The following is a 12,500-nucleotide window of genomic DNA, read 5'->3' on the forward strand; positions in this document are numbered from 1 at the left end:
TGAATCCCTCAAATATTTATTGAAAACACACACAAATAAATAAAAGCTAAGCATATTTCCTCTGGAAAACAGTTTGTTCAAGTCTTTGGAGTCCTGGAACTCAGGAATAAACATGATAACTTATACAGAACCAAAACTATTTACATTTTTCCAAAAAAAGTCCAGGCGCTTTTGACCTCTTTGGATTTTGGATATTTACTGGTGCCAAGCCTCAAAACAGTTCCTATCAGGAACTTCTCCTCAAACTTTCTCCTCAAACTTTCTCCACAAAACTACTAAAAACTGCAGCGCGTCTCTCTCTCTCTCTCCTCAATACTAGCCGTGCGTCTCTCTCTCTCCACAATAACAGAGCTGTGGTTCATGCGTAATGACGCACACCAACGTGGATGACGGATCAGCCTGTCATTGGTCAAACCCTCATCCAAAATTGCAGCTAGCATCGCGCTAGCAGCAAAAATGACGGAAAATGTATAAATTATGGACATCAAGTGGATAAATCTTGGATGTAAGCGTTTTGATTTATTGCTGAACAACTCCAAAAACATGCACATGTTCCAGGCTGGATAGAAAACCTTCTGTAAAGGCTACAAAGACACCAAAGACACCCCCGTGATGGCTAGCTCGTTAGCTTTCTGCTGGAAAAAACGGTAAGAAAATCGATAAAAGTTTCATGAAATAATATAGATATTTATCGGAGGTGCCGTGTGACGTCGTGGGCGATGCCGTCGGGCTCTGAGGGTTAAAGGAGATTTTCTCCATATTTCGATTTTTGTGCACCCTCAGATTCCAGATCTCGGCCAAATATTGTCCCATCCTAACAAACCACACATCAATGGATCAGATTATTTATTCAGCTTCCAGATGGTCTATACATCTCAATTTCAGAAAAAAAAACCTTATGGTTTTGTGGTCCAGGGTCACAAATGTCTAGTGCAATGCTGTTCATCCCTTACGAAAATGAGCCATGGTTTTATTATAGTAAAAGTGTAGAAACCAGGGCTCTGAACCGGTTCAAGGAACGAAAACCGGAAACGAACGAAATTTTAAGAGGAACAAAAACGAAATCAAAATCAATTTGAATCGTTCTGAACAGAAACGTTAATTTGAAATGACCATTAACCGGTTAATAATGTTATTTTATCGTTCTCTTTAATATTTTTATTTGGCAGTGACCAATCATGAATTGAGTAGTACAGCATGTGACGATGACGGATCAAGCGTGAGTGAAATGCCCGCGCAGCATCATCTATGAATCTACCGTCAGTGTGAGCGCGCATTTACACGCCTCAAGTACATTTCTTTCCACACTGAGGTCTACAATGAAAGCGCAGGTATTGGAGGACATTATTTTCGAACGTTTAAATAAGCAGTTTGGACTTTAAGCTCAAATAGACTGATTTAGGCTAGTTTGTGGATTCTGTTTAAGCCTATTCAAGTAGGTTAGCATCTATCAAACATTTGTCCTATAGTCTTTCAGATTGCCAATACAGGACAGGTCAATGTTTTCTATACGGTTGATGCTTCGTATTAAATGGTATGTTATATTGCATTAAATGATCAAGCTTTATTAGCTGACTGAATTTGATTATGGGATGCAAGGACGTGTTGCGCAGAGTTTGCTTTGAAATTAGCAGTTGACGGTGCATTAAAAGAGCAGTGGTTATCCAGTTTATTTATTCTTTATTCATGCAATTCTTAAAACAAGTCGTGTTGAAAAAAAGTTATGTACAAAGAATGTTATCACTCTTCTGAAAAGAATTAGGCATAAGAGCCACTTTCCGCTCCATTAAAACAGGTCAATATTTGTCCCGCTGTTTATGCTTTGTAATTAATGCATGTATTTCTGTTGTGGTTTTAAAAATGTTATGAAATAAATATTCAAGTTTAATTTCCATGTTATATTACAACGTTATATTATTATTGAGTGAAAATAAGTCTATTCATAGTTCTATACATATTTGTTTAAAGTATAGGCTAAATTAAAATAACGTTATTAACCGGTATTTTTTCAAATCAAACCGTTTTCGGAACAGTAATGTTTATTGAGGAAAACAAAAACGGAAACGCTATAATATCGATTCTGCTCGGAGTGAACCGATTGATATTTTTTTCCGTTTTTAAGCCCTGGTACAAACCATGTTTTTTTGGCTAATTGATTAGCACTTATATAAGCACAGTTTTCCCACAAACACCCTGGTTAAACTACGGCTAGAGTAGCAAAGCCGCGGCTCATCTGTGGTTGCCATGGTTTAACTATAATAACTCTGGTTTTTTGGTTTTATTTGTAGTAAAACTATTGTTGGTTTTGGTAAGGGATGGTTGAGTTGTGTGTGTGTGTGTGTGTGTGTGGCTTTACCTGAGTGTGTCCGTTGACGACCACCTCTTCTGCAAAGCGCACTTTAACGGGGTTTCTTCTCAGGCGAGCTCTCTTCTCTGCGGTTATGAATGAAGACTTGGGATTCTGAAGGCAAAGAACAAGCTTTCTGTCAATTCTGAATCCTGTATGCGAGGTTAAACTCATACGAATTAGATTCTATATAATAATTCTAGCTTCTTAATGAGTCCATGACTATTGTTCTGTAATTTTGAGAAAGAATATTGTCACAATTTTCAGTACAAGTCATTTCGTTATGTGCTTTTGTCATTATAGTATTATTTAAATATTGCTATTTAGGTTTAATGTATTATTTCTAGGGCTGTCAGTAGATTAATCGCGATTAATCGCATCCAAAATAAAAGTTTGTGTTTACATAATATATGTGTGTGTACTCTGTTAATTATTATTTATATATAAATACACACACATTCATGTATATATTTAAGAAATATTTGCATACATTTATATAATCTATAATATATATAAATATAAATGTTTTATATATAAAAATAAAAACATTTTCTTAAATATATACATGAATGTGTGTGTATTTATATATAAATAATAATTAACAGAGTACACACACATATATTATGTAAACACAAACTTTTATTTTGGATGCGATTAATCGCGATTAATCTTTTGACAGCCTTAATTATTTCATTATTAATTTCGTTTATTTCTAGTTAATAATTAAACGAAACATGAAATTGGCTCTATACAACTCAATGTATTTATGGGTTTAAACAAATGTCTTTACTCATTTGTGCAGTTGTTCTGCTGTGAGCTGCCGTGTTTGCTTCTTTAGTGCTTGGCCCTGAAAATCACTGCTTGCAGCTTTAATTATTATTATTATCATTATCAGTACAAACAATCCTTCAGTTTCAATATAAACATGAACAAATACACACCGTCATATTTCTGAGGATCGTCATGGTTACAGAGTCCTGGCATTCCCTGAGGGCGGAGCATAAAACAGGAACAATGACATCATTACAAAACCATGAGCTCATCACATGTACAGTGGTGAGAAATGCAAGCGAGCGGTTATTTCCTCCAATCGGATCAGTCACCTAATCATCTGCTCCGTGTTTTCAGGGGAAAGATCGTCTATGGCTTTATTGTTGACTTTTAGGATCTGATCTCCAGGAAAAAGCTGTCCGTCTGCTGGGCCTCCTACAAATAAACACACACATATAATAATACATGTTAAATATGTTTCATGCATACTGAACGATACCTTCACCTGTACTGTCAGAGTCTGATCATTTAGAAAAGGAATAACACACCTCATGATTTAAGGAGTCATTCATTCATAAACTGCTGCACCACGGTTTAATACGCGGTGTAAAGGGTTTGTTCAAGTCTCTAATCCATGGGCGTCGGAACCATTGTATAGACCCACACACTTTTTACGATCAATGATATTGGACCCACTCCCTTTTATCGTCTCTAATTCAGCACATGACTTACCCCTAACCGATAAACACTTATTATTAAACACATGTTAGACGCTTTATTTCCACTTTTCTAATATTTTCTTCATTTTATTGAAAGCAAAGCCTTTCCGATCTGATATGTGGAGGGAAAAGGGAGTAAAGTGAGTTCAGCAAAAGGCGGATTCGAACCGCGGGTCGATTTGCGTCAAAACTTAATGCCATGTGTCTTAACTCTACACTATAGCCACTGTCAAAAGATATTGTGATTTCCGTAATTTTGTCTTGCCCAACCAGACATTTAGCAAACAAGGCAATATATTTGTACTTAATGTAAATGCCATCTACTCCAGTAAAATTGTTCAGAGAGGACACCCATATTTTTTTTTGCCCATAGTTTAATCTATGAGTAAGTTATAGTGATGAGATTCTGTTCCTCTGATTCAAACTATTTGATTTTATGATCAGCAATCCTCATAATGTAGGACAGAATCACGGAATCCAGTCATAAAAACTAATTTTACTGTATAACGCAGAGTTTCACAAACTTTTAAAACTTTACATTTTAAAATATTTTTGAATATTCTCTATTGTGCAGTTTGTTAAATTTCATATGATTAAAAGATAAATCTAAATTAATGTTTATGCCTTGATTTGATTGCCAGAAAAAATTAAATACACAACACAGTTTCTGAAAAAATAGAAATGAAAAAAACAAAAAAAACAATTATATAATAATAAGTTGTTGTTTTTATTAATTCAATTAATTAGACTATTAAAATGGAACTCAGAAAACTTAAAACACATAATGTGGTAAAAATAACTTTTTAAATAAATAAAATTGTAATAATTTGTTGTTATTATTTCAATTAATTAATTATTTTTGATTACTGAAATGTAATTTAACCATTAAAATTGAGAAGAAAAAAAACATAATCCAGAAAAATTCAAACGGGAAAAAAAGAAGGAATTTTGGAAAACAAAAAATAGATTTTTTTAAAAATATTTTTAAAATAATTATTTTCTATGCTCACCAAACTTCATTTATTTGTGTTGACCCTCTGGTGCTCTTGGTTTAGGGGTTGCATTGGTCGTAAAACCAATGCAATTTATTTTTCTTCAATAATATTTTTTCTTTTTAATTTTGTATTTTGAGATGATTTGAAGGTATTTTTTAATACTTATGCAATAAGTATGGTCTATTTTTGCCATTGAGAATTATACCATTTTTTATTTTATTTTTATTATTGCAGTATTTCACTTCACTTCTCTTTTGAATACATTTAATAATATTTTTTTTTTTGTTGATGGATTTGAATATATATAAAAAAATCTCAAAGACTATTTATTATAAAGTTTTAGATTTTTTTTGTTGTTGTTAGAAATATAGATTTTTTTCAGTGAATTTGTGTTTTTGCAGATTTCCCTTTCATTTCCTATGGTGGATATTTTTGTCCGAAGAGCACAAGTGGGAGTATTTTTTTTACGACCAATTAGCATGCTCGAATCATGCCCTCAGTTTTTTGTGTGTGTTTACAGTCCTAATGCTAGAAAAGTCACCAAGTTTCATATCATTCTGATGAAGCTGTGATTTTTAAAAATTCAAAATGTGGTTCATAGGTTCAGTTTTTCATAGGTGTGTGTGTGTGTGTGTGTGCCTGTGTGTGTGTGTGTGTGGATGTGTCAATATCACACTCTTGATGTTTTAGAGTGTCACTCCTTTACTGCTGTGTACTTTTTTTCAGCATTGTGGCCGATTTATAGATTGTACACACAAATATTCAGTGATTTTTTGTGTTTTCGCCGATTTCCCATTCATTTCCTATGGTCGGTCATTTATGACCGAAGACAATGAACGCTACTTTTTTTTTTACGACCAATTAGCATGCTCCAATCATGACCCTATTTTTTTTGTGTGTTTACATACCTAATGCTAGAAAAGTCACCAAGTTTAATATCATTCCGATGAAGCTGTGATTTAAAAAATTTCAAAACAAAAAATGTTCCGGTCAGAAATGACCGAAGAGCAGCAGAGGGTTAAAAAACAGTAAAAACAGTAAAACAGTGAAATAGATCATCTGTTCTCTGTGTGAATATACAGTAAAGTGTCACTTATTCCTGTGATCAAATCATCATTACTCCAGTCTTCAGTGTCACATGACCCTTCACTAATCATTCTCATATGAGGATCTGAGGCTCAACACACATTTGTGATTATTATCAGTTGGTAAGTTAGAGGTTTGTTCAAACCACCAACCCTAAAAGTTGCCCGCCTTCACACACACCACTAATGAATGCACGCTTTAACAGTGTTATTTCATTATTCATGCCACGTCTGGTGTGAATCTCTGCATTGCTCTGTCCTGCCATTTAAACTCATTTGTCTTCAAGCCAAAAATACACACACACACACACACACACACACACACACACACACACACACACACACACACACACACACACACACACACACACACACACACACACACACACACACACACACACACACACACACACACACACACACACACACACACACACACTCTGCCCTCCTGCCCTGACAACATCCCCTTAGTCCCAAGCAACCAGCAATGCCAGGCAGATCTCTCCGTCTCTGTCTCCTCACACATAATTATGGGCTGTAGGGCTGTGAGATTCTCCCTCTGGGCTTTTATCAGCTGTTTCTGCTGCAAAAAAGAGAGAAGTCAGCACTGCAGAATCAGTGTGTGGTGTGTGTGTACACACAATAGCTTTGCTGCAAGATCTGGTCTGTGTAGGGAGACTGAAATGGACCCTTATAAGTGGCTGATTTGGGTTTGAATTGGTTTGACGACGGCAGGGAATATCTCGTGTTTCATGGGCAGACTTACTAGAAATGTCTCCATGACTGGGCCAGTGATGTGTCACTCGTATTACTTATGAATGGGAGAAAGTGCACTGCAATAAGGCAGATTAAGCCTCGTCTTCTAAAACAAACAGCCAATCCCTGATTGGTAAAGTTATTGCATTAATGCAATTGCGGTTGGGAGCAGTGTTAACTTCAACCTTTTTTCACTGACGAAAACGAGACAATAACTAAATAAAAACTAGTGTTGGATGACAAAAACTATGACAAAATCAACTGTCATTTTCGTCAACAAATAAAAAAACGAGACGAAAATGTTATTGAGGGACAATTAGGGAAGAGATCGCACACCCCCAATCCGGCTCACACACCCCCAATCCGGCTCACACACCCCCAATCCGGCTCACACACCCCAAATCCGGCTCACACACCCCAATCCGGCTCACACACCCCAATCCGACTCACACACCCCAAATCCGGCTCACACACCCCAATCCGGCTCACACACCCCAATCCGGCTCACACACCCCAATCCGGCTCACACACCCCAATCCGGCTCACACACCCCAATCCAGCTCACACACCCCAATCCGGCTCACACACCCCAATCCGGCTCACACACCCCAATCCGGCTCACACACCCCCAATCCGGCTCACACACCCCAATCCGGCTCACACACCCCAATCCAGCTCACACACCCCAATCCGGCTCACACACCCCAATCCAGCTCACACACCCCAATCCGGCTCACACACCCCAATCCAGCTCACACACCCCAATCCGGCTCACACACCCCAATCCAGCTCACACACCCCAATCCGGCTCACACACCCCAATCCAGCTCACACACCCCAATCCGGCTCACACACCCCAATCCGGCTCACACACCCCCAATCCGGCTCACACACCCCAATCCGGCTCACACACCCCAATCCGGCTCACACACCCCAATCCGGCTCACACACCCCAATCCGGCTCACACACCCCAATCCAGCTCACACACCCTCAATCCAGCTCACACACCCCAATCCAGCTCACACACCCTCAATCCAGCTCACACACCCTCAATCCAGCTCACACACCCCAATCCAGCTCACACACCCCAATCCAGCTCACACACCCCAATCCGACTCACACACCCCAAATCCAGCTCACACACCCCAATCCGACTCACACACCCCAATCCAGCTCACACACCCCAATCCAGCTCCAGAGCGGCTCAATCAATCAATAACACACATTTATGCCAGGCAATTGTTTATGAACTAATGCTGATGAATAATGACAGTGTTTACTTTACGATGTTTATATAGTAATGTGTTTTAGACGGTTGTAATAACGCATATTTTATCTCCTGAACTTGAATGAGCTTCTGCAACTGCAACAGAGGCGCAGACATTTCAAAATAAGAGTCCTGGTGTATTTTGAGCTTGTTTATCATTAAAAGTCACGCATTATATATTCGTTTTTGCTTACACAATAAACTGTATTTAATTGAATTCCCATTTAATTCATAGTCAGGAGGAAAGACCAGTATTTGACACATATTCAATAAAGTATCAAGGTTATAATAGTTCACTAAAACCATTAAAAAAAATCTTCATTACTTATTATACTTATTTGAAGCTTTAGCTTAACATGATATGGCCGACTGACTAAAACAGAATTAAAAAAGTTACTATATAGATGTTTTTAAAAAACAAACAAAAAAGTGAATTGAGCTCTTTCGTGTATTTTTAATGTCAAAAACAAAATGATGTCAAAATGTCAGTTCAAGTGACAGTCGGTTCTGTGACGCTTAAATGCTTAATGTATTACAATTGAACTAAACTCATTAGATTTTAGGAAACTAAAACTAGTCTAAAACTAAAAACAATTCAGGAGACTAAAATATGACTAAAACTAAATGGCATTTTAGTCAAAATGTGCTGTCAGCATTAACACTGGTTGGAAGCTCCGCTTGTCAGGGATTGGAGGAAACAGCTGCAGGTGAACAGACTTCCCATGAAAACGGCTTTGACATGCAATCATTCTCTGTGAAATTGGTTTGTTTTATATATTATGCAGTTCCTCCTCCTCACTGTGAAGCTCTAGCGCATGAAGGAAACAACGGGTGGAAAATATGGGATGATTCACCGACGCAATCCATCAATCAAACCACTAATGAATTTTTGAAACAAATGTAAAAATTGACCGGCTCCGGCTGACTACAGTAAACCTCGGTATAAACACACTCAATTTAGTTGAGGGCAGGTTTTCCATCCAATAAATATGTGTAGCCACAATTTGCATGCAACATGGTCCAACTCAATTTTATCAAATACAGTTTAAATTATATTTATATACTTATAACTAGGGTTGGGAATCGTGAGAAATTTTCTGGTTCCGGTTCCGCCTAACGATTCCGGTTCCGATTCCGGTTCCATTAAAATTATTAAACAAATAGTGGTAAAGGAAAAAGGCACAATACGCAACTCAAACAATCCATTTTGTGTTTATTACTTGCTCTAAAATTAATTTACAGGTTGGCAATGTCAAAAAAGTCCAGTACTGTACATATATTACAGTATTAATTAAGCCATTCTTGCAACACATTTTTTTTTCAAATGAACACCTCTGAAATTGTCATATTACATTTTATCTCTCTGTCTCTGAATAAAACCAAGTTATAAATTATATTTATTAGTTATATTTATTAATTAGTTGTATATTAATTAAATAGTAATTCAGTTATTCAGTGAACTTGTAAATAATACATTTCAATTCAGCATTACAAAGGTAATTGTGCCTAAACGCTTACCTAAACCATGGTGACTCAACAGTTGACAAATATATATATATATATATATATATATATATATATATATATATATATATATATATATATATATATATATATATATATATGTGTGTGTATATATATACAAAATGCACATATATATAGTCCTTTCGCTATAAATCTGGTATAAGCCCTGAGGCACTCTCTGCTGTAGCAAATGTTTTGTCAGATTGCTAGTGCAGCCTCCTTTGCATGTTATTAACTTTTCACATGTGTTACATTTTGCTTCATTATAATTCATTCTTTGGAGATGAATCCATACTTGTGACTTTCTCTTCGCCATGCTGGTGGTCAACGAGAAAATATCTGACGCAAAACCGTAAATGTGTAGCGCGAGGGCTTCAGGCTGAACTGCGTTGCACTCCTGGAAGCGGCAACGTCATTAATATTCATGATGAGGTGAGCCAGGGTTGCCAGGTTTTCACAACAAAACCCGCACAATGGCTACTCAAAACTAGCCCAAAACAAGCCCAATCGCGTTTCAGGGGGGCTTCTCCGGTAAAATGTGCATTTCCGGGGCTAAATATCACATAATTGTGGTCGCTTCAACCCGCGGACATGAAACACAGCCCGCGGCAACAGTGTTGAAGTAGCCCAATTCTGCGGGAAAACCACGGACTTGGCAACACTGGCTGTCACTCGCTATTAAAGGTTACGCTTCCAGTGCTTCGCACACACATTGCACCAGAACCGTTTTCCGAACCGAAACTTAGGAATTTCGCGCGGTTCTGGTATTTTTCAAAAATCAGTTTCGGTTCTGCATAAGAACCGGTTCTCGGTTCCCAACCCTACTTATAACATGACTTTTTTTTATATTTGTCAAACTTAAATTAAAACATTTAATTGGAAAATCAATTATAAGCAGTTTCATTCATCATCATACACAATCAGGGCCTGAAATTAACACCCGACCACGCGCCAAATGCGGGTGAATTTTGCAATTGGCGGGTAACACTGTCAGTCTGCAGGTGGCCAATAAGAATTGAGTGATTCATTGGGCAGTTTGAGAGGATGCGACTACATTCATGCGATCGGAAAGAAGACAAGGCCCTTCTCTGATTACGTTTGGATGTGCGAGTATTGGTTGGTGAGATGGGACGAGATAATAATGCAACGCTGACGTATGCTACAGTACAACCACAGTTGAACAGATGTGTGTGCGTCGTGTGTGTGTACACTGTAAAAAATCTAACTCACAAACATTTTGACTAATGATAATGTTTTAGTTAACTGGACAATTAAATGCAAAAAAGTTGGCTTAACTGGTCAAAATAAGTTGGTTCAACAATTGTTGGACCAACCTAGTATTAATTGTAAATTCGATTTGTAAATGCAAGTTAACAAGCATACAAGTTGCAACAAGTTAACAATGCATTCTGGGTGCATCATGCAAAATTCATCCATGGCTCCCAGAATGCATTGTGGTATGAAGCATGTAACCATTGTTGAGATTTATAGGCTGATTCTTGATGTCTGTGTGAGAAAATCTCATAGGAGGTCAAAATGTACAATCGGTTTTAAACCTTAGTCAACTATTTTGATTAAAACCATATTTGATCTTTTCTAGAATCACAATTTAAAAAAAGCTAATAGTATATTGCTCATATTAAACTCATAAAATCTGTGAATTAAGCCACTACACAATGATTATATTCTTATCATCGAGCAGCTGACAGCATTTGATTATCTTTTCTTGCCAAACGTTAAAAAGTCGTCAAACTGCCCAACTAAAGAAAACACTCATCACCATGATGGTGACATAAAAAATAAAATAATAAAAAAACTTAATCAGCTGAACAAAACATCTTAAATTGGGAGACATGTGACCTTACTCAGTTAATTGAGTTAAGTGAACTACTATGTTTAAAATTTGAGTAAACTCAAAAAAGCTGTGCAGCAAGTTGCCTTACAATTTTAAGTTATGTCAATTTTTCTTTTTTTACAGTGTATGTTGGGAGTTAGGAAGCGGTGAGAAAATGTCTGGTACGCGGTAACTTTACCAGTAATAATAATATTAATTTAGTTCTGTTTAATCGTTCCTGAGCGTGACTAAATCAGGCGGTAGGGCTATCTGTGGACTCAGATTAGCAGCCTGTGACACGGGACATCAATGAATAAAAAGATTTTTAAAAATGTATATTGTAAGAGTTATTATTATATCTTGACAGCACTTAAATGTGTATTCTTTCAATGTTTGTGGGACAAGTGGATTTTTGATTTTTTGAAAAAAGAGAATTTTACTAGAGAGATTAAAACATCAATAACAAAAAACTAGGGAATCAACTAAATTATTCTGCATTAATTTAGCGTAAGTGGCGATCGATAGTGGATAATAATATAGGCTATAGCCTAATGTAATGTATAATAAACTGACGGTAACAATGTTGTGCTGGAGGAGAAATCATTGTTTCTGAATGAATCATTCGTTTGAACGAATCGACTCAATGACTCACTCATTAAAACCACCTACTGGTGTTTTACTTTCATGTTTAAATATTCTTCCCAACTTTTCTCATTTGTATATTCAAAAATATTTGAACAGGCTTAATGTTGAGGAGGAAAAAAAAGTGGCTGGTGAAAAGTCACTGTGGCAGGTGGTAGGGCTGCTCGATTATGGAAAAAATCATAATCACGATTATTTTGGTCAATATTGAAATCACGATTATGTAACACGATTATTTCACATGACTTTGGGAATGTGTTGTATTTATTAAAAATACACCTTTCAACAATTCAATTGAAATTGTAACATTTGTTGTACTTTTTGAACTATTAAAATAAATAATATAACATATATTCAAATCAAAGTATAAAAGTATTCACGTAAAAATGATAATCACAAATAAATAAGATAAACAATATGGTTCGGCTAGATATGCTTTTCAGGTACGTCTAACATTAGTTTTCAGGTACAGAAATGTCTCAAATGTAAAATAACATTGCATATTTGAGTGCATAAATTAAAGATTAATCCTATTAAACTTACAAAAGCTATTCAATCC

At 36.5% G+C, this 12,500-nt stretch overlaps 1 protein-coding gene across 1 annotated transcript in view; it reads right to left on the reverse strand.

Moving 5' to 3' along the window:
- Nucleotides 1-12,500, reverse strand: part of frmpd1b (FERM and PDZ domain containing 1b) — a gene marked incomplete at both ends in the record, with an annotated part of 56,418 nt that overhangs the window by 31,274 nt on the left and 12,644 nt on the right. Inside the window, 3 exons of the mRNA XM_079838841.1 lie at nt 2,357-2,461; nt 3,289-3,334; nt 3,451-3,553. Of these exons, the coding sequence (XP_079694967.1) occupies nt 2,357-2,461; nt 3,289-3,334; nt 3,451-3,553 (254 nt within the window). The remainder of the gene's footprint in view (nt 1-2,356; nt 2,462-3,288; nt 3,335-3,450; nt 3,554-12,500) is intronic.

The sequence above is a fragment of the Gobio gobio genome (assembly GCF_949357685.1).
Source record: "Gobio gobio genome assembly, chromosome: 16".
In the NCBI taxonomy this organism is placed as follows: domain Eukaryota; kingdom Metazoa; phylum Chordata; class Actinopteri; order Cypriniformes; family Gobionidae; genus Gobio; species Gobio gobio.